This window comes from Hydractinia symbiolongicarpus, chromosome 7, assembly GCF_029227915.1.
Source record: "Hydractinia symbiolongicarpus strain clone_291-10 chromosome 7, HSymV2.1, whole genome shotgun sequence".
Classification (NCBI taxonomy): Eukaryota; Metazoa; Cnidaria; class Hydrozoa; order Anthoathecata; family Hydractiniidae; genus Hydractinia; species Hydractinia symbiolongicarpus.
The window spans coordinates 7,118,846-7,141,388 of record NC_079881.1 but is presented as its reverse complement, the minus strand read 5'-3'; the positions used below and the strand labels follow the sequence as shown (position 1 = coordinate 7,141,388).

Genomic DNA, 22,543 nt, shown 5'->3' with positions numbered 1-22,543 from the left:
AATTTATTTTAAAAAATTTTATTTTTAACATAAATGTTTTTGTATATATATATCTATAACTTTCTGTTCAGCAAGTTTCCTAAAAACATAAGTTGGCAACTTATATCTTAAAATTCATAAAATGGAAAGTTTCTTGTTTAAAATTTCTTTGCGTCTTGATGTACCGACACTGTACTTTGTGTGATTTCTTAATGAAAAAAAAACTATTTTTCTCTAAACTTGTTTGCTAACATTATGCAGCCATTTTTGAATTTCCTTTTCTGTTCTATTAGATCATGTAACTTGCACATCGCTTACTCGTTGATTTTGTGTTGGTGACATCAAGATAAAACTCAGATTTGCGTCATTTCTTTAAAAAACAAAGTAATGCTTCCCATTTTAGAATCTGACTTTATCTTATTTGGAAAGCATCCATTTAAGGAAAAATGACAAACAAGGTGTAGCCAAACAACGTAAATTATTATCTCATTCATGAAAAGGCATTGAAAGTACAGAATAAGACACGTAGTATCTGAGCTGTTCAAAACCAAGAATGTCATTTTGGAACACACGCAACCATGCCACCAATTGATTATACACATCTTGATTGCAGGTACTATAATGATGATGACTCCATTTTCACTGCATTTTTTATGCTGCTATATGCCAATACTTTAATATTTCATTTGTGGTGGTGAATTGTTTCTACATAAGCAGTTCTCGTTCAAATGAAACATTAGTTCGAAGAAGAGGAAGAAAGAAGAAGGAGAAGCAAAGAAGAAAGAGAAGCAAAGAATTGGGAGAAGAAAAACAAGAAGAAGAAGAAGAAAAATTATAAGACAAGAAAAAAACGCTGTGAAAAGGTACTTAATGTTGACAACATTAAACTGATAATAATCGCCATGTCAAAATCTTTAGAACTATTATTCTTTTTCTTAGACAAGAAGCTATCATGTTACAGAATCGACGTTTTGTTGTTATGTTCAAATTATTTTTGATTATGCCAATGACCATTGCTACAAGTAAAACTGGCAGCGTGGTTAACGGTAAGAACGATATCACATAATTGATTTCGTACATATATGATACTCTTATTTTAACGTAAGATGCCTGAAGGGAATAAACTCTTTGCGGAATTAACAAAGGACCTTAAAGAATCTACCAAAATACCGAATATAACGTTACGACTCACTAACTTTCAATATCTATGGTTTTGATGATATTGTTAAGCAAATTTAATACTAAATTTCGTTCCAATGCAATCTTGTTTTTCGCATTCAATACTTCCCTTAAGGCAACCTTAGCTAATATTTATTGTGTTACACTTATTTTCTTACGCAAGGAGTTCACCTACGCCAAATTCGCCTTTTCTAAATTATTTATTTTCTCTATATTTTCTCTATATTATAATACCTGTATACGTTTATCGATCACCGTAGCAAGACACACGAAATGCGGTATATAAACAACGGCCATGTATCCACGGACTACCAACTATAGTATTTATATATTTTCGCACACCAGAATACCAAAACAATTGTCACTTATTTTAGCCAACCTATGACAGCACATCACTTTCTAGGCATTCTGTATGATTTCATCTTTCCAACCAATATATATTATTATGGTATCCATTTTTTTAGGAACAGGGACATTTAGAATTGCTGGTATTATGAAAATAACCAACTCAGATGGTAAGATAAACCATCAGTCCGGAATAATGATGGCCTTAGCAATGAAATATGCTGTGGAAACCTTTAACCAATCATATAATTTGCATGGATACAATCTTGGCCATGAGATCTATGACTACAAGACCGAATTGGATGTGGAAACTGGCGTATTGAATGTCTTTCTCGACGAAATTCCTTTTCTTATTGGACCATACTCATCTCAAACTTCTCACACTGCAAGAACACTGACTGGAAATTACCATTTACTGTCCATCAGCTACTCTGCAACATACAGCGATTTCAAAAATGGGCTGCATAATGGATACATGTTTCGCACTGTTCCATCAGATTTGTTTCGAGTAAGTGCTGGCCTTGATTTTCTGAAAAAGATGAAGTGGAACTATGTTGGTGTAATCAGCTCCTACAACTTTGATGGCGAAAGAGATGCAGAAAAATTTGTTGAAAAATTATCCACTGCCGATGCTTGCTTCGCTGAACACAATGTATTACCAGAAATGCCAGAGAAAAAGGATTATGCTAAAGCCATTGATCAAATGAACCTTGACAAAAGGTTAAAGGTCATAGTCCTTTTTACAACAAACGAAGATTCCCACCAAATTCTATCAGAGATAAAAAACAAGAAGCTTGCCAAACGATTTTATATCCTGTGCATGTATGGTTGCACAAACTATGTTGAAGTTACTGATGGTGTAGAAGACGTTGCCACGGGTGTGATCAGTCTTGATATCCATTATTCAGAAGTGACTGGATTCAAAGAGTATTTCATGAAACAAAAGCCGACTCCAGCATCTCCTGAATATTTTAAGAAGTACTGGGAAAGTGTCTTCAAATGCCATTTAAATCCAAGGAGATCTGCGGGTTACTCTCGTACGTGTTCTGGAAAAGAACACTTGTCAGAAGAGCATTATCATCCCTTGACACCTGTTGCAACAGTTGTCAACGCTGTCGGTGCCTTTGCTGACACAATTCAGGCAATGGCATCAATCGCTTGTAATAGTGAACGAAGGCACATGGAAAATGAAAGCGAGTGTGTTCTAAAACCCGCAGAGACGCATGTGTACAGTGGATTTGCAATGAAGATAGCCAATCGAGTGTCTAATATTACTCCTGATGGGACGATTCTTCATCAAAACAAATTGATTACAGATCAAAAGCAACAAGTCAGATACGACTTCCATCAATTCGTGAAGGTGGATGGGAATTTCAAAAGAAATTTTATTGGGAGATGGTCAATATCCTTGAAACCAAACGATACTGCAAAAAGTGCGGAAGAAATGTTGCAAAAAGAAAGACCAGTTTTGTATTTCAACAAAGGATGGAAAGTGGGACACATGGCGAAGAAAATGACAGCCATTTGCAGTAGACCTTGTCCGGCAGGATACAGCAAGGAACCAGATTCGAACTTGCGAAGAGCAAAATGCTGTTGGAGCTGCACAAGATGCATCAAATGGGTGGAGCCAGATAATACTGTACTGGAGTAGAAAATCGACGTGAAGCTAACGATCCAATGAAGGACATGGAAAGAAAACAATATTTCAAACGTTTTAAGAAACCATCAACAGTAAGATATTGCTCATATATTTTATTTAAGGTAATCATAATTTGTGTAATTTCGATGACGTATTATAACACTTGTAATTTATTTAAATTATTTTAATATTATTTTTTCTTTTTTGGATTTCTGGATTATCGCATTCAATTTGCAAAGAATTATTCAAACTAAAGAATGTCTAAATATTCATTGCAACATTTTTATTAATTATTTACTATTATTTAATACATATTTAATATTTATTTAATAAGTATATCAATAAATGTATAAATAAAAGAATATAAGTATCACATAAATATACATATATAAAAAAATAAGTATAAAACGTAATATTATCATATAAAAGTCACAAATGAGCAGAAGTAATATAAATATTAAAATTAAATTATAAAAAGTATATAAAAAATGAAGTAAATATAAAAATTAAAGTATATAAAAGTTAAGTATAATAATACATTAAATAAGTGTAACAGTAGAATAACGTATAAATAATAATTAAAAGATATATGTGGAACATTTATTCGAACTTTATTCTGAATTTATTGATTTATTTAAGTTAATAAAGTTTAACTTTTGTAAGAGTACATTTTTACTATGATGTAAAATTATTATCTAAATTCCAGTGTTGTTTTTCTCCTGTCCCTAAGATAAGGTTTGAAAAATTGTGGTGGTAATAATTGGCTAACTTTATTTTAAAATTTAGTATAAGTAGCTATCACAATTTCCTTTTGTTCATTTATTTTCGCAAATTCTTCATTTTTACCCGAAAGCGAAAAATTTGAACGTCCAAAATAAAGCTTGATGAAGAAAGTCTATTCCCTGAAAAATTTTGAAAGAGGCTTTTCAGGAAGTTAATTTGCCCGATTTTTTTTTAATTCTGTATTTTATTTTGTGGGGATAAAAAGTTTCCTACATATATCGCTTTTATCGTTGTTTTAAATTTTGAGTAACCGTTAACTAACACTTTGAATCGATTCAAAGTCATGCCTCTTTTTAGCATTTTGGTGATTTCACACGGTATTTCACGATCCCCATGGATAAATAATAAAACACCTACCCCTATATAAAGGTTATTTTCGCAAAAATCGTATTGTAATAGTCGTGTACGAAAACTATTCACACATTTGGTAGATGTGCGCGTTTGGTTTCATCTGCGTTCGTCGGTGTTGGTGGCGGTCGGGTAACAAAAAGGTGATTTTTCGTCCAAAGGTGGATTCACAAATTTGAAATCGAAAATAATCATCATTTATTGCCAGCAAATAGTTAGCCAGTCAGGTAGAACTAAAAAGAAATGAAAAAATGTCAACCATTATGGTTTAAACAGAGATCTCTCTGCGTTCCAAGTAGAAATTAAACCACTGAGCCACCAATGACTTGCACCGGCGTGCTAATATTCGAATTTTAAACCTTCTTCTTTTTCCAAATATTGAATTTTCAAAAAACGGTTAATCAGACAATTCTAATTGGAACTTCTATCAAAATTGTTTAAAAGAATGGTCAAACATAGGTGATACTTGTGTAGCTTTATTTAAAAAAACTTACCGAGCTTTAGCACTATTTATACCGGGACGGTAAAGTCAGGGATGATAAAAAAGGATAGAAGACATCACATTGCCACAAAACAAGACACAAATGTTTGCTAACACATTGAAGGATAATTAAATTAGGGCCGGCGTAAAATGGGTCGAAATATTTTGACTTATTTAGGATAGAAAAAGGTATATTCTGACTTACTCGTTTTCAACCTTAGTAAAGCAAAATTTATTTCTTCCCTCCGTACCTTCCCACCCCCCAACCTTGCTCGGGCTGTAGGTCTATTTCGCTGTAATTTTTTATGATGGTGACTGACTTAATAATTAATTTCGTGTAAATTTATGAGACCATTTTATGAGTCATGCACTCATTCACTGCACAATCATAGGGTTCAATTGTTACCATGCTTTTTAAAACTCGACATGAATAACATTTAGCTACATCTAAAAGGTGTTATAAGAGGTCAATGATATCTTGATTGATATCCTTACTGTTGCAGAATAACAACCGAAAGAATTGACAGTATAATAGAAGTCCACTCAGACGAAAGACTATTGGAAACAGTATTAATAGACAGGTTATAAATAAAATTAATATGCGAGTGTTTTTATAGAAATGTAGTCGTTAGCCTGTGGAAGAATCCACGGGTTCGCCCGTCCTATTTATACCGCATAGCGTGCGTCTCGCTACTTGCGCAGCTAAGCTACTATTTTGGGTGACAGACAGACGCACACGGGTACTTTAATATAGATTAAAAGATAGTGCCGTAAAACACGGCCTTCACGCCGTTAAGTTGAAATTCAGGGGTAGAGAAATAAAGGCAGGCGTTTAATAAAAGGGCCGATAAACTATAACGTTTACTTCCATTTCTTTTGTTGTTCCATCAACTGAAGACAGCGTTTTCGTGTAACATCCACGAAATGAGATCTATAAAAATCCTACGGAAGACACTTCAACGCTGATTTTCCAACACTTTACAATAGTTCGCAAGTGTTGAAGCTTTAGTCACGTACGAACATGTTTTCAGTCAGGCACTCTTATAGATTAATTATTTAATGGTGAATTGCTAATTTGTAACAAGTTGTAGGAGAATCTTTGCACTCATGCGGTCTTTGCTGAATTATTTCACAGGCACGAGACATTTTTACACAATCCAGCAATCATTTTTGTATCACACTATGAAAAGTGAACAACTGAACCACGTTTAAGGGCTCTATATTCTAAGGTGTCCATAAAATTCCAGGTTCAAACATTTTTCAGACGAATAAACTTAGTTTAAATTAGTTACCAGGTTTTAATTACAAGATTTATTGGAGACAAACCATAGCTTTCGTCTCATTGCCGAGCCACTACATTTTGCAACAATCGAAATTATAGCAGAAAAATTTGAAAACATTTGTCTGGCTTTTAAGCATGACAGGCAGGATCTCTCGCTAATCCTTGACAGTATAGGTTCGAAAAAGAAAAAAAAATCTTAACTTTAGCCGTTTATTTTCCTTTTGCGCTTTATAATAATTAAAGTGAGAATCATTGGAAAAATAAGCACCATTGTAACATAAACAAACAACTACAAAGGTTTTGCCCAGACTATATTTTATTTAAATGCTTTTACACTCCTGAAAAGAAAACTCAGCTGACCTAATGAAAAACTCACTGAACAAGTTTAATGCTATGTACAAATAGGAAAAAAAATAATTCAAAACTTATTAATATACAACTCTTCATTACGATACACTCATCAAAGTCTTACTCAATACATCATCTAGACTTGTGTTATTTTTTGCAAGTCGTACCTTTATGACGTCCAACATCAAATTTTTTAGGTAATCTATCTCTTTTTTCAGCCCATCCACTTTCCCCTTCAGTTCTCGATTCTTACCTTCCAACTCTTCAGCCTCCGTAAACATTTCGTTCATTTCATCCTTCTTTCGGCAACGATACTTCGAAGCTGCATTACGATTCTGCATTTTCTTCCGTTGCTTCTGCTCAGTGGTTTTCCTTTTCTTTTTGTAAGGAGAAAACCGCGTGGAATTTGTCTTGCTGGGCACATCTTTGACTTCTAATGGACTGTTCACGCTTAAGGGATCTAAAATAGCAGTGATATCAACAGTGGTATTGGCAACAGGTGCTTCCAATGATGAAGTGATAAGATCAAATTGCCCGTTTAAAAAATGGGCCAACATATCATCGGATCCGGATAATGATTCGCCACATGAATCAGATTCTATTTCAGCATTACCAACTGCCACTGTGAAATCGACCAACGGAAGATTAGATGCCGCATAAGTGTGTTCAGATAATGGGGATGGCTTCTCAATAACTTGGTTGTTTTTCAACACAGCGTCAGGCGCGGCTGGCAGAAACAAGTCGTTCAAATCGTATGAAGTTTCGTCGCTCGAAGACATTGGGGAACCAAGTGGGGTTTCCATAAATTCTGATGAGAAATTACTACCTTCTGGAGACATCAATGCATCAGCATCAAGTAAGTCATCTAATGAGTATGTTTCGTTTATGGATGAAAGGTAGTCAATATCAACAAGTTTTGAGTTGTCATTTTCCATAAACCAATTAGGTGTATCAAATCCTAAGAGTAAAACAAGAAAATTATTTATATTTAATATAAAATCCAATCTTCAGTTAGAAAATGTTTTCTTCTGATCTTTAGGTACTCTCTGGCACTTACTTTGCAGGGAGAAGAGTGATGTTGAAATTTTATCCAAAAATGAGGGGATATCATAAGCACCGAAGGGTAAATTACTATACAATACAGTTTATTATTTTTATACACAAAAAGTTTACGCACCTTCAAATGAAAAATCATTTGGGATTTCTTGGTCCGCATTCTTGTCAGTGAGATTTTCGAAGAATCCAGCACCATTAAATAATAAATTATCAAAGGCATTGCTGCCATTTGACAGATTGATTTCTTTGTTTTCCATCATTATGTAAATTTTTGTTCTGCTCATTATTGTAGAAGAAAGCTAAGGTATTTTGAAGTCCATTTTGAAACCTAAAAGTAATAATGCACATAGGATTTTATTAATTGTTTTACAGTGAGTATAAAAACGAAAACAAATTCTTTTTTATATGCTAGACTTTTCAACCGTTAGCCCATGGAAAAATCCACAGGTCCACCAGCTCTTGAGATATACATTTCGCGTGACCATTAGCATGGTTAAAAAATCAGGCAGAGACAGAATACGGGCATTAATATTGCAGAACTTTTTTTAGTCAAAAAGAACGCATATTACAGTCTATCTACTTTAAAGGAAGAAACTTTCGCGAATTCGCAACTAAAATCCTGCGAAAAGCGTTATTTTTTCACAAAATTTTCAAAAAATTAGTGTTTTTTTTTTTTGGGGGGGGGGTTATTTATATCGCTGTAATCTTGTTCCTGAAAGTCTTTTTATTTTTCACTGCAAAGAATAAAACGAAAAAACTTCACATATGTTCCTAGGCTTTAAAAATTGTTGGCATGCTTAGAAAATGATCAAATTTAAACATATGGATGCTTATAAATGCCATGCTTTAAAAAATGTCATCTAAGAGTTTGTTAATTGAAACAACACAAAAGACAATGTTCCAGAAGCTCCAGGTGACCATGTACAGAAATATACAAACAAGGTGTCAAAATCGTCCCCAGGATTCTTGTATTCTTTTTAAATAGGTCAGGCAAGCAAGACAAAAATAGACAGAAGGTAATGCTCAGTTTTTACCAGCCAATTAACCTAAAAGGTGTTTAAAGATAATTCAGTGTCAAGCAATATTTTATGAAAACAAGAAAATCTTGTCTTGGGTATGGTGGCCCATTGGTATCAACGTGAAAACAAAGCAGTAAAATGAATAAATGCTAAGAAAAATTGTTGTTAATAGTTTTGTTTTTCAATATTATTTTAATTTTATTGTTTTCTATATTATTTCTTATTATATATAAAATAAAAACAAAATTGTGGTATTGTTTTTCTTTTATTTTATTATAAAAAGCGTCGACGTTGCCCATGAGTACCAAACTCTAGATTACCAGGAATTTCCAGTCCATCCCTAGTCTGCGTTTTACGTGTCAACTTTTATGCAGGGCTTGTTTAAATGAAACAACATGGCAGATTGGCGCAAAGATATTTCTTCGCATGAAGAACTTGAATGTTACGTGGAACAGAACAAGAAACAGACAAAAATAGGTAACGTTGTTTAAAGGAAGTTTCCTGGAGTGTTCCAACCTTAGGCAGGCAGTTGAAATTTTTTGAAATAAAGTATGTTGACAATGCAATGCCTTTAACAGTTGTTGGGGATGTTCAATGTAAGTTCTAGGACCAGACAAATTACTTAGATATCGCGTCATGAATCATAAACTCAGAACGGAACAACATATACCTAGAAATCTTGTAGGAGATGTGTTATTAGAAAAAAACCTCTGAAAAGACTGTTTATTTCCAATGGGCCAAGATGAACTTTTTCTTTTGATGGGCATGACAAAATAATGGGTTAATAGAAATCCACATTTTTTTTCTCGTGTATGGTTGTCTAGACATGTTTCCTCCCCAAATTTTTTTTTCTTAAAGTATGGACATCAAACTCTGACCCAAATTTGAATAAAAAATTCTACACTGACTATCTTCTTCTGAAACAAAGAAATTGTTTATGTATTTACGCATGGATTGTGGAAGCAAGACTGAAGTAATGGCATCGATACATGCATACTTAGTTGGCAAATCCTGCAATCTAGACGACAGCAGTAAGTCTATTGAGTAAGGGAAATCAACCTGTAACAAAATAGAAAGAAAGTGAAAGGATTTGCAAGACCAGTTGATAAAATAATTAATGAAAAGTGCAGGGTCTTACTATCATCCTGTTTGTATTACTGGGGTTGCACATCCTATTATAATTCTTAACCTCTCTATGGAGAAGTTACTTCCAGATAAGACAATTAAAAAACTTTCCAATTGGGAAGTATTGCTTGATTGGGAAGTTCTTCCATTTTTAGCGAGTAACAAGGACTGATTTTTTTAAAAAAGAATCTTAATAAACTGTTCATCATATTTTTTATTATAAAAATTAGGTTATTTTTTTTTAATATTGTTTTTTTAAGTGCTTTAATCTTTTTATATTTTCTTTTTAGTTTGGCATATCCATCGTATATTTACGTTGATACGAATGGGCAACCATACTTAAGCACATTTGGGAGTGACTTACTTTGCTAGTTAACATTTTAAAAAGTCACAAAAAACAATCATTTTAAAAAATAACATCTTTTTATTTAGCTATCTTTAGAGCTTAGCTAACAGATGTAATAAAAATTAACACGACGTGCTAAGCAAAGCCAAAAAAAGCAAAAGAAAAACTTACGCCATGTTTTATTCTTTGTCTTTATCAAGTGCAAGGCACTCGCCTTTCTTAGGTAAAAATTGTAGCTATACAATTACTCCATCTTGTTTTCTCTGAGAAATATCTCGAATGTTGATAACAGCGTACGTAGAAACTTTTTCCGCGGCCGGTATGATGCAATAATGGACAAATGAGGTCATCAAGGAGATAGAAAACCAATCAAACACGATTAAGCGAAAGTTTCAGCCAATCAACTCCAGCACTAAAAAAAATTTATCTCGGCATACTTTCAGAACGTGATCAAGATGGTGGATATTAAGTCGGGGGGTTACAAGAACTAGTAAAACTGTACATTTAACTTTAAAACTCTATATTTTAACGAGTCTACGATCATTATCTGAAAATTACTTTTTTAAGTTATTTTTGTATTTGAGATTTAATTCAATATTTAGTTTTCTATAAAAATTTTACACTGTTCATAGCGTTCTTATCTTCACCCGCATTTTTGTTATATGTTTTAAGGCTCATAATCAAAACAAGTAAAAATGGCGGAGGTTGTAGTAATTTTATTAACTGTGGCATTTGGACTTTTGGTAATTTATATTGTGTCTGTACTATCCCGAAAACCTAGAAGAGTTATATCTCATAGAGAGCTTTTAAATACCAGGCAGAAGTATTTTGCTGACCAGTCAAGTAAACAAAAGAAGGGAGCGGCTATAATACCTCAAGAAAATGTAGAAAGTGATGATCTAAAAGTTAAAATTATTTCTAAAAATGAAACAAATGAATCTAATAAGCACTGCAGTGCTGTTGTAAGTAGCATTTTTTCTTTTAAATATATAAATAATGCATGTAATTTTCTAGCATTGCCTACTTTATTTATGCGTTGTTAAATTAAATTCTGATCTGTTACTTTCAGAGAGCTCTGTCTGCTGTTTTACTGTAGTGAAACAGCTGTAAGAGTGAAATTACATCACAGCTTTTTGTTCACTGCTTGCCTGGGATTGAGCACCCACGTAAAGAGCATATTATTACTAAAATTTATTTGTGTAAAAAATTATATTTTATTGACATGATAAAACCATTTGACATTAATTTTATCAATTTCCTCAGCTGACACAGTCTGATCAATATCCAAAAATGGATTTGTCAATTATACCTAGATGTGGATATATATATATGTCGTATTTCATGAAAAAAACATATTTTACCTTCTTTTTTTGACAATTTCCTCTAATATAATATGTTAAACTGGATAAAAATTGTTACAAAATATGCCACCAAAAAGGATATTTTCCAATGGTTTTTTTTCAGTTTTCCGCTTGTTCGTAGCTTGTTTCAATCAAACAGAAATTAATTATCAAGTTGGTTAACAGCGAGCGTAATATTTTTCAAAAATCGTCATTTTAGTTGTATTTCATAAAAATTAGATTGGTTCCGTGGTTTTGAAGGTATATGTACTATCTATACTTAAGCCAAGAGTTTCTTCTTTAACATAGTGTTGGATTCGTATTAGGTACGCTTTTTTTGCTCCAAGGTACGCTTTTAGAAAATCAAGTATAACAGATTTGTAATATCAAACCGCCCTAAACATCTGTCTATTTTCCCGTGTTCTGCGTAGGATGGTAATGGCGTTGGACATTTATAGACGTAGACAAAAATACCTTAAAGGGAATTTTTTTTTCGTTGTAAATTATTTTGTGAATTTTGCTGATAAAAAAGTATTTTATTTTCGCGGATTCGTTGTTGAAGAATTTATTTTTGCGGAAAAAATTTTTATCAAAAAATTAATCCAATTTACAATGATAATAATCATATGTAGTCTTGTAGTAACAATTGTCCTTTTTAGGCGAAAATCTTTATTTGTTGATAAAAAATTATATATTAATGACTTTGGATTTTTCGCGAGAACTTATTTTTGGAAAATGGCCAAAATCCGCAAGATTTAATTCCCTTATTTATTTTTTGTTCTTCAATTAGGTTATTGTTTATAAATATGGATTATTACTGCATATTGTCACAACAAGGGCGTAATGATTTTTAATCAACAAAATAACAACTTCAAAACGCAGGGTGGTCGGTTGCGGAACCAACTATGTGGACTAACATTGTTACTGTATTGTACAAAATAACAGGATACCATTTTTTTCGCAACATACCTTTAATAGGGCGTTAATACTTGGTTAATATTTGGTCAGAGAACCAGACAACAGATACGATTGTCAGATATTAAAAGTTTGTGTTGTTTCATTAAATGAAATCGACGGGAATTATGGGATCTTAAGACTGGGGCCATCCTGGACAAAAAATAGTTCGAGAAGTAGCTGGGATTTGTGTATTGGCAAAGTGCCTGCTTACTTATCACAACTATTTTCACATGGAATTGAAACAGGCAACATATGAAATATTGATGCGTTTTATACAGGACATTTTATTTAAAGATGGCCCGTTAGCTGGAGGTGGGCAAAAACTATCTTGTGTATATTACTTTGGGTATAGGTATAAACCAAAATCAGTGAAGTATATGGATAACCAAATGTTGGAACCACACTCTGTACGTCACACACATATCTGAAAATTTCTAATTTATCAACTTTTTTTTAAAAAAAAATATTGATTAAAGTTTCGTTGTCTCCAGAAGTACACTGTTATATATCTTCCCCAATTATGTTTTATCCTGTTTCGCCCGGTTAGCTGCTTGCGTTGCGGCGCCCATTGCGAAGGAGCCTGGATGAACATCATAATTATATCCAAAAGTGGATATATTCAAAACATATCCAGTTTTGGATATCGATTAGACTGAAGGAGCTGTTCTTAAGCAAACAGCTCGTTTTAAAAACAGCTCCTAGTTATAGGAAACTTACTGTTTCCTATTTAGGTAGCTGTTACCCTAAACAGGCAAGAAATATGGGAAATGGTTTTGTGATTGGAAAACTACTAAAATGAAAAGGGTTTGTGCATGAAGTGGTTAGCATGCACACTACATATCCTTGTATAAATAGGAGGGTCATATTTTTCTTGCAAAATTTTCCCAAACCAGAAAAATCTCATGATAGCCTTATTTTGAATTTCTGTAAAAAATATTAGGGGCTGAAAAATGGGTAACGGATTTCTGTAAAAATGAGTTTCTGTGAAAAAGCATTAAGTGCTGAAGAATGTGTAACGAACCAGAAAACTGAAACAAGACAGAGGGTGATATCTCTTGTTGACTTTAAAGTAACATGCGGATGTGTTCATAATGTGCAACACATAGCTTTCTAAAGAGACACCTTTTTTCATCAGCCAAATTCCTAACTGATGTATTTACACTAGTTAACCTAACTATAAATCAACTCTTGTTGTAAGGATGGTGTGATAGTTAATTAGCTTTTGATTATTCTAGAATATAATTTTTTTAGAAAGTGAACCTTTTTATATATAATGTTCTTTGTGACTTTAAAAACAATACAAAATTCAAAGAGTTTATTCTTATATGTATTTTAACACCACCATACTCAGGCGTATTTTGATACTGTTAGAACGGTATGGGTGCCCAAACTAATCCGCCCAAACTAAACCACACAAAAAACATTATATATTTCATTTTAAAACATTTTTAGGATGGTTATAATTTTATCTATGAAACAATAAGAGTCATTTTTTCCTATTTTCTAACCTTTAGGTTGATATTTCATCTTCATTGTTGAAGGATGTACACATTGCTTCACAACCTGTTATAGAGCCTATATCATCTCTTGAGAAATTGTTAACTTGGATACCTGGCTATGAGGAATTCGCAGTTGCGAGGATATCTATTCGTTCTGTTCAAAATGATGGGAAACCGAAAACTCTAGTGTGTCATGATATGAAGGGTGGTTATTTAGAAGATAGGTAAGTTTTGATAGAAATATTTGGAGAAAACTATTAGTTTTATGGCTGTATTTAATATATATAACTTGCATTTAGTACATAGCACATATGTCTTTTGCCTAATTTTTTTGTGTTATGTTTTTTTTCTCTGTCCTTTCTCATATTTTTTGACGCTAAAAAATTCTCAACCAATATTTTACCAAGGTTTATTTTATATAAATTGTCCAAATCTCTTCAATGTAATTTTTCTCTAAGCCTTTTTTATTTTTATTTTATTTATTCATCTTGGTTATTTCATCATTCCTCACTGCACACTGCAACATAATCCTAGGAGTGTTCCTATAAAATAACGTTGTTAATTAAATTATAACTTTACTATATAGATGTAATGAAACAAAAATGAAAACCTCATGTTTAGATTCTGTCAAGGTTATCAATCAGACAAATGCTACCATTTACATTATTGGAATCTAATTGATACTTTTTGTTATTTTTCCCACAATTTTATTACCATACCGCCTCCCTGTTGGACTAATGCTGCTCATATCCATGGAGTTAAAAGTTTAGGGACTGTTATTACCGAATGGAATGAAGGTGCTGTCATCTGTGAAGAAATGTTAGAAAGTGAGAAGCAAATAAAGAGAAGTGTTGACCAGTTGGTGCGAATTGCAGAATACTACCAATTCGATGGATGGTTAGTTAACATCGAAAATGAAATTAAGGTAAGATTTTATAATTATTATTATTTTTAGTCAATAATAAATGGATGTAAAAGGTGTAAAATGTTGATTATACTGCTATGCCTAGGAAGTTGCTTTTATATAGCCTTTTGCCACAAAAATGTACATCCAATTAAATAATTATTAAGTCCAATAAGGTAAATAACAGTCACTGTGCATATTTATATTTCGAAATACGGAATATAGATATGACAAAAAGCTGTGTCCAGTTCTTGAAATCCAGCGTTGATTGGAAAAGGATCTCCTGAAACGTTGCCTATTAAATGTTTTCGCTAACACGATATATAGTTAAAAGATCACGTCAACAGTTAATATTACCTTCGTGTTAAAATAATTTTTTCGGGGAAACCGCAAATAATCAACCAATAAGCAGCTTAAAAAATATTACAAGATTGTTACAAATGTCAAAAAAAAAAAAAAAATTTAGCCATTATGGTTGCTATTATATCTCCTAATGTCTAATGTTTTATGAGTAGGTCTTATCTCACTGCTTATGTCTTGTATCAATATATCAATTTGCAGCTAACATTTTAATTCTACAATATTAACATAATTCTGACGCAATGAAAAGAAAAAGAGTTAAGAATTTCTGACTTTACCCTAAAGTGTTTTAAATCGTGTGCAGGTATACAGTCTGAGGAATCGGAATATTGTAAAAAGCTCAAGAAGTAATGGAATTTACTTGCTATGGGGTTATATCTATGAATATAATTGCGATTATAATGGTGTTTTCGGACGGACGGACGAACTAAATATCATTATATATCGAAAAATTTAGATGAAGTCATTTTACTTTAACTTGTAAAAAAAATTTGAGAAATTCAGTCTTTCTAATCCAAACCTTCATTATATTTTTTTTGGGTCGCCCTGAGCCTATTTCACGTCGGCAAATAAATCTCAAAGTGAATTTTCGTTTTTATGATTCGCGTCGGCAATTCACCATTTCACGTCGGCAAAAACGGTGACTTGAACTTTAATTTCGGTGTCTGACGTCGGCAAATTTAATTTTTGTATGTAAGGAATACTTTCTACGCTTTTCTATTTATACTTTCTATATACCTTAAGGGAAGAAATTTTCGCGGGAATTTAATTTCGCGGTTGATCAAAACGATTTTTTTCGCGGAATTTAATTTCGCGGTCGAGAAAAAAATATAATTTTCGCGGTCGAGAAAAAATAGTCTTTCTAAATTGTTAATTACTCGTTACATTCATCATCGATAATGAAGTCAAATGCGTTTCTATCAAAGTCTTCTTCGAACCCCCATTCTGCATCATCATCATTGTCGTCGTCATCTTCATCATTTTCTACGATTTCGTTTACGTATCCTTCCCGTATCTCGTCCGATACTTCGATGAAGCTGGGCTGGTTAGCAATCTCATCCGGTGACATAGCCAACGGCGCTATCTCATTAAACGGGTCGACGCTTGGTAGATTCAACTTTCCTTTCTTTATCGCATCATAAATTCCAGCAATTTTCCAACCTTTAACAATAACATCAACACCAGCTACTGAGGCGATGTGATTGTAGTAGTCCACAATCCAACTTGCATGTAATGGTTTCATAGTCGTTAGTTTGAACTCAATGTTGATGTTTTCCACTTTTACTCCAGCATCAAGGGCGTTCTGAACCTGTTGTGTGTACCAATCAGAAAACTTGCTTTTCATGAATTTCTTGCAATGGCCGTTTACTGTTAAATCCAGCGGCTGGAATAGATGGGTCATATTGTTGGGTACCATGATGAAAAATATGTTATTTCGTGTTAAGTGAGACGTGACTTCGTCGGTGATTTGGCCACGAAACACATCGAATACCAAGAGAGCTGCTTGGTCTGGCTTTCCCAGTGCTTCTCGCTGAGCCTTGACATATGGTAGAATAACCTCATCGATAACTTTTATTGATTCTGCTGTATTACTGAAGTGTTTTGGGTTAACACTCAAGCTAAATGAATCAGGGAATTTGAATCTTGGGAGACTTTGGGTAGTCTTTCCGCCGTAAATAAGTTGGATTGGTAGGAAGCTTCCATCCAATGTGACCACAAAGGTAGCTGTTATGCAACGTTTATCAGATGAGCCTGCGATTCCGATAGACTTTGTGCCTTTTTTGGCCAATGTATGGTTGCCGCTTGGTACGTACTTGAGTGGAGTTTGGTCCAAATTCATTACGAGACTGTCTGGAATGTTATGTTCTTCGACAAGGGATACGATATCATGCAAATAGAGTAGTTGTGCTTCTTTTTTCGCTCCTGCGTTTTACAAACCCCATTCTTTGAAATAAGCTCTTAGCCCAAGATGACGAATCGAGATCGATGTGTGCTAAATTTAACTGTGGGTTTCGTGCAATTAGAGCTTTGGCAACTGATACCGCAATGGCAGACGTAATTATCCCCCCTCTGTTTCGCACCGCCAGTAGAAATTTTTGGACCATTTGGTCCAAAGTTCCTAGTAAAAGTGGTCGACCTCTTCTGAGAACTGCCAACTCACGTCCGACAGAACGCTTCTCCTTACTCGCCTTTTTTACCTCGTCTTGATACAGTTTACACCACCCTCTAACAGTACTTTCGTTCAATGGTTGGCTTCTTGATGAAAATTTCCTCGTAGCAGCAGCGGGGCCGTGGATTGCAGCATATTTGCCGATATTAAATCTGTCTTCGTTTGACCATTTTTGGTAGGACTTTCTGTTGGTCTTTCGAGGAGTAGATGCGGCTTGGGCAGCAGCTTGGAAATCTAACGGTCCTAAACCTGATTCTCTCTGCAAGTTACGCGACGATTCTGAAAAATTAAAGGGATATCTGGGTATTACATTTGTATCAAATAAATATCAACTGCTTTAGAATTTTAATAATTCTAACAAGGCTTTAAACTCGGAAGATTTTTGCTTAAAAAGTAAGTATTACAATATGAAAGTTAATAATAAAAAGTAGTGTTACCTGAACTTCTCCCATCGTTCAAGGCGGTATGGAGATTCCATGTAAAATCACAGTGAAAATTGCTGGTATTTGTATTAACCTTCTGTTGATGGAAAAATATAAACAACTTATAGAGGAATTGTACATTGAACCCAAGAATGAGGAAAATCTGGGATCCTTTTTACAACCTAATAATGTGACCGAGGAAAGCATCAATTTACCTTCCACTTCATCCCAATCGAAGAAGAGCAAGTCCAAAGATGAAGCGAGCAATCAGAAAGATATCCGAAGTTTTTTTAGCAAGACCATTAGCATTAAAACAACTACTAAAAGGCGAGATGGCAAGAAGAAAACGGAAAAGATTATCACGATTGACTCTGATTGATTAATGAAAGTTTTATTGATTATTGTAATTCTTAGAGCATCTCTTATGTTAGAAAAGATACTTTTATGTATATGCCATTTCTCCATTCTCAGTTTTCACTGAATTTATAATTCCAATGCAAATAAAATCAAAAATTTTCGCGAGAATTTAATTTCGCGGTCAACAAATTTCGAAAAATTTCGCGGGAATTTAATTTCGCGGTCGGTGAATTTTTAAAATTTTCGCGGGAAGAAAATTTCGCGGTTTTTTCCAAAAACCGCGAAAACCGCGAAATTTTCTTCCCGCGAAAATTTCTTCCCTTAAGGTATTTACAATTGCAGAATTCTATAAATTGCGAAGAACAAATTCGCTTCGGCAAAATTTTGCCTACGTAAACTTGTTTCTTTTCAAATTACCTCGGCATTCATCTCACCATTTACCGATGTGAATTTGAAAGGCTAGAAATTAAACCTAAACCTAACTATTTTTCGTTCGTAAGATATTCAGCTTCAAAGATTCCATCTGACCTTATGTCATCTTTATTGACGATATAATGTATAAATTAATACTTGGAAACTGATATAATAGTAGAACTTTTAAGCAGTGTGGACTAGGAGATATCTTGATATGTTTTAAGTTTTGTAGTTTAAAAATGATCTCATCTTTAATTATATGTAGAAATGTATTGTCAGCATTTTTTCAGAACTTACTTAGCTATGACATCATATGTTAATATCTATATTATAATACCCATATACGTCTGTCCGTCCGTCTGTCTGTCACGCAAAATGGTAGCTTAGCTGCGCAGGTAGCGAGACGCACGCAATGCGGTATATAAAGGACGGGCAAACCCGTGGATTTTTCCACGGGCTAACGACTAGTTTAATTTTAAATACTTGAGAACGAAGAAAAAGTTTTAAAAAATTACAAATGACTTGCTAAACACCTTTTATTCTCCACAAAATACAAGCAGAAATAACTTTGTAGTTTAAGAATGATCTTATCTTTAATTACATCTAAGGAATGTATTGTCAGCTTTTTTCAGAACTTTCGTAGCTATGACATTATAAGTTAATATTTTAGTGATTTGATAAACAACTTTTATTTTCCACAAAATACAAAAATATCGCTTTAGAGTAGGAATAACTTTCCGTCAAATCTCAGTCTGAATGTCCTAAAACCCAGTTTTCATCGATAATACTGAATCCGGAACAAATGTGATCTTCCTGCAGGCAAAGCGATGGCTTGCAGCTGTCTAGGTGCCTGATCACGAGAGTTAAAAAGAGGATAGTATTTAGACATCAATATTTTGTTTTATGGTGAAGATATTGTCTTCTAATAATCCAAATAAAAAGGCGCAAGATAAATCAAACTGAGAAAGTTAGCCGACAAAATAATATGTTTTGTTAGTTTTTACATTATATCAACAATTCTATCGGATTATTTTGTTTTAATTCGATTGGGAAGAACAAACATTCGTCAGAGATCATAACGAGTTAACATTTATTTTTTTTCCGTTTCTGGAGATCAATTCTCAAACAGGAACATTTTGTCACATACCGGTGATCATTATACAATTTAAAGCAAAAGTTCATATAGTTGCTATGCAGATTCTTTGTCTTGATTATGTTCTCTAATTAGTTGTGATTAGTTTTAATCTGAGACGACATTTAGTTAAGAGGAAGAATATTTTATAAGGCTATAGAAAGTATTTTGTCAGTTCTGTTCAAAGGAGTGTGATGTAATGTTGTTTTGTTTTTCGCTAATGGCTTCTGATGTAGACTTGTAGCTTTGATTTTTATTCTAAATCGTGAGAATGAACAGTTACATTCCTACAGCAGCTAAAATAACCGTATGGATTTGTCTCGCTCACTTCTGGATTATTTCTTGTTCCATTATTTATGTGACGTTGGAAGGATACGACAAATCTACTTATAGTGACGATGAACTGGATAAATTTTTTGTGAAAACATTTTCCAAACAAACTAACCGGTTTTCAAGATCTAATACGAAATTATATAAAGAATTTAAACGACGATACAATGAAATAATTGATAAATCTCAATATTGGAAGCATAGAAAGAAATTTAATGATATATCGAAAGTTTATTTGTTTGTATTGTCCACACACACGACTGTTGGTAAGTACAGAATGTTTGTTTATTTGTTTGTTTGCTGACTTGTTTGTTTGTTTGATGGCTGGTTTGTTGGTTGGTTGGTTGTTTAGTATAACTTTTGCTGCGGTGTTTCTTCACTTGTGGCATTAGCTAATGCATATCAGAGAAAATTGCTTAAAACATGCTTAAATTGGTCTTACAAAATTAATTTTTTTTCCTTACTTACCAAAGTATTATTTTGTTTTTACAAATTAATTACTGTTTGATTTTATTTTTTATTATATCAATAAAAGCTAACAGGATGTACGAAAATGCCTTCTTACAAAATTTTCTTCAGAGAATCTAGTGTGCTCACTAATCATCTGTATTTTAAGTTAATTGAGGAAAAATGACAGCAAAAAGTAACGCGAAAGCTCCACAAAAACTAAATCACATATTAAACTGTATTGTCACTTTTAAAACTCACAACTCAGGTTCAGAATTCTCTGCATCAATGCACGTTTAGCTAAATATTAATTAATGAAAAAAAGATTAATAAATGTTTTAATTTTCTGTTGCTTATTGGAGTTAAAAATAGAGTATTTTACGCTGTCACTGTACAATTATCAGAAAAATCTTTTATAAATCTCAATTGGTTAATCAGTCCGTGTTAATGCGAATGTATTCAATTGCTTTAATACACTTTTTAAAAAGTTTCACCTTTTCTTGATTCACTGTGTTTCCATCTAATTTACGTTTAGGAAGTTATGGACTTAAGTTACAAACATGGAAAGGTCAATTGTTCTACTTTTTCACAGCACCGATTGGTGTTCTGCTCTATCTTATCATGTGTCATGTAATCGTTGTGGAACTCTTCGAAGTTTTCGCATACTGCGCTGTGACGATCTTTAAAAGAGAATCTAACGGCTGGACGATGGATGAAAGAGATTTATACGAAAAGTTAAAAGTGGTAGCGATCTCTGCAGTCATGCTGATGTTGATTGTGTTCTTATTTGCGTTAATGACACTGTTTAACCACGATACCTATTTATCTGGCTTGGTAGCCATGTTGAATTTGATCATGACGGTAGACTCAAACACAGACTTTGTTTCATTCCAGGACTGGGAGCATCATATTGTTGCATTTGTCATGTCCTTTGTTTACTTCATCAGTATGCTGTCCATATATTTGTTGGTGTATTCAGTTTTTATATTGTTCAGATACAACAAGCTACATGATATTGTTATGCTGTTTCGATCAGAAGAAGACAGATTCTTTGATATTGTAAGTGACGAAGAAAGTGAATATGGTGAAATCAGAAAACACCAGCAATCAATGTCATATTACCATAGTCCTTTAAAAACGTACGATCACGAACAAAAGCAATATTTACCAATAGGTATTACAGAGGTGCGTATGCAGCAGCCACAGGCGTTTGAAATCTCTGCTGAAGCAATGGCACTAACAGATGATAATAGTGACGTTAGCTCTATTAAACCTAAACGAAGAAAAAAAAGAAAGAAAGACCTATCGAAGCTTGTAATTCCTTCTACGAAACGTAAGCAGAGTGTACCACAAATCGAAGTGACGCAGCCTACACCTTCGCCAGATAAGAAAGAAGAGTCGGTGTCTAGTTTAGATTCAGAGTATACCAATATAAGTGCTAAAGAGTTTTTTGGAAAATAACCCTTATTTTATTGTGTCATTATTATTAATACTACTAGTAGCATATATTTCATGTTTTAAATAGAAAAATAAGACAGTATATATAATAATGTTACTGATTGATTTTATTAAACTCGCGAATTCAAGTACCCGCGCACCGTTCTTCAAAATACAATTCACGAAAATTATTACCGGTAAAAGTAACGAAAAGGCAATAATTTGTGAAAAAGAACGCAATTTATTGACACGTGTAAATTACATTAAATTTTTTCTTTAAAACCCGGTTTTTTTATCAAACAGACCATTATAGTCACACCTATAATAATAGTAATAACCCCCGTCGTAGTAAATGTTATTTCTTTATGTTCAGATGGAGGAAATAACATTGTTGACACACAAGTCAACTACTTGCATACATGTATACACTTGTGAATTTTATATTTAACATTCGCACTGAATTTTATATTTAACATTCGCACAAATGTCAAGTAACATTGCGTTGTTTCGTCAATGCCATGAAAGTCTATTTTCGACACTTCGAACGCATCACTCGCGGTGACATTAGATCATTAATTACTTTCTGATACAATTAATTGATGTAACCAATCAGAATTAAAACAGTTAATTAATTACTCGTTAATTGCGTAAAATATTTTCACCGAATTGTGGTTATGATGAAAATGCTAAGCCTTAAAACATGTTATGGGATTTGATGACTTGGTGTGGGTGTTACGGGGATTGTGATAAATTATAGAATTTTGAATATTGAACGATTACTTTGCTAGCCCTTTATTCGTATAATTAGGAATATATCTCCCGTAACATAGCAATTAACTGCCTT

General features: G+C 33.3%; 4 protein-coding genes across 6 annotated transcripts in view; 3 read left to right on the top strand and 1 right to left on the bottom strand.

Annotated features, from left to right (window-relative positions):
• Positions 1–557: 557 nt before the first annotated feature.
• On the top strand, positions 558–3,154 carry LOC130648457 (metabotropic glutamate receptor-like). The gene is made up of 5 exons (XM_057454510.1): positions 558–592; positions 720–842; positions 919–1,025; positions 1,419–1,436; positions 1,623–3,154. The coding sequence occupies exons 1-5, from the start codon at positions 558–560 to the stop codon at positions 3,152–3,154; spliced, it is 1,815 nt and encodes a 604-aa protein (XP_057310493.1).
• Positions 3,155–6,330: 3,176 nt separating this feature from the next.
• Positions 6,331–10,258, bottom strand: LOC130649290 (uncharacterized). Its single transcript, XM_057455545.1, has 3 exons — positions 10,102–10,258; positions 7,562–7,768; positions 6,331–7,342 (listed from the first exon to the last, which is right to left on the bottom strand). The coding sequence occupies exons 2-3, from the start codon at positions 7,722–7,724 to the stop codon at positions 6,483–6,485; spliced, it is 1,023 nt and encodes a 340-aa protein (XP_057311528.1). The 5' UTR covers positions 7,725–7,768; positions 10,102–10,258; the 3' UTR covers positions 6,331–6,482.
• Positions 10,259–10,602: 344 nt separating this feature from the next.
• LOC130649287 (cytosolic endo-beta-N-acetylglucosaminidase-like) overlaps positions 10,603–22,543 on the top strand; it is a 34,996-nt gene continuing 23,055 nt past the window's right edge. For all 3 annotated transcript variants that reach the window (XR_008983032.1, XM_057455541.1, XM_057455542.1), the window contains exons 1-3: positions 10,603–10,892; positions 13,742–13,950; positions 14,348–14,651. Coding sequence is in view for 2 of the 3 variants with exons in the window: in XM_057455541.1 (XP_057311524.1) it covers positions 10,626–10,892; positions 13,742–13,950; positions 14,348–14,651 (780 nt within the window). In the remaining variant the exon portion in view is untranslated. The remainder of the gene's footprint in view (positions 10,893–13,741; positions 13,951–14,347; positions 14,652–22,543) is intronic.
• On the top strand, positions 18,286–21,812 carry LOC130649289 (uncharacterized). Its single transcript, XM_057455544.1, has 2 exons — positions 18,286–20,081; positions 20,798–21,812. The coding sequence occupies exons 1-2, from the start codon at positions 19,757–19,759 to the stop codon at positions 21,721–21,723; spliced, it is 1,251 nt and encodes a 416-aa protein (XP_057311527.1). The 5' UTR covers positions 18,286–19,756; the 3' UTR covers positions 21,724–21,812.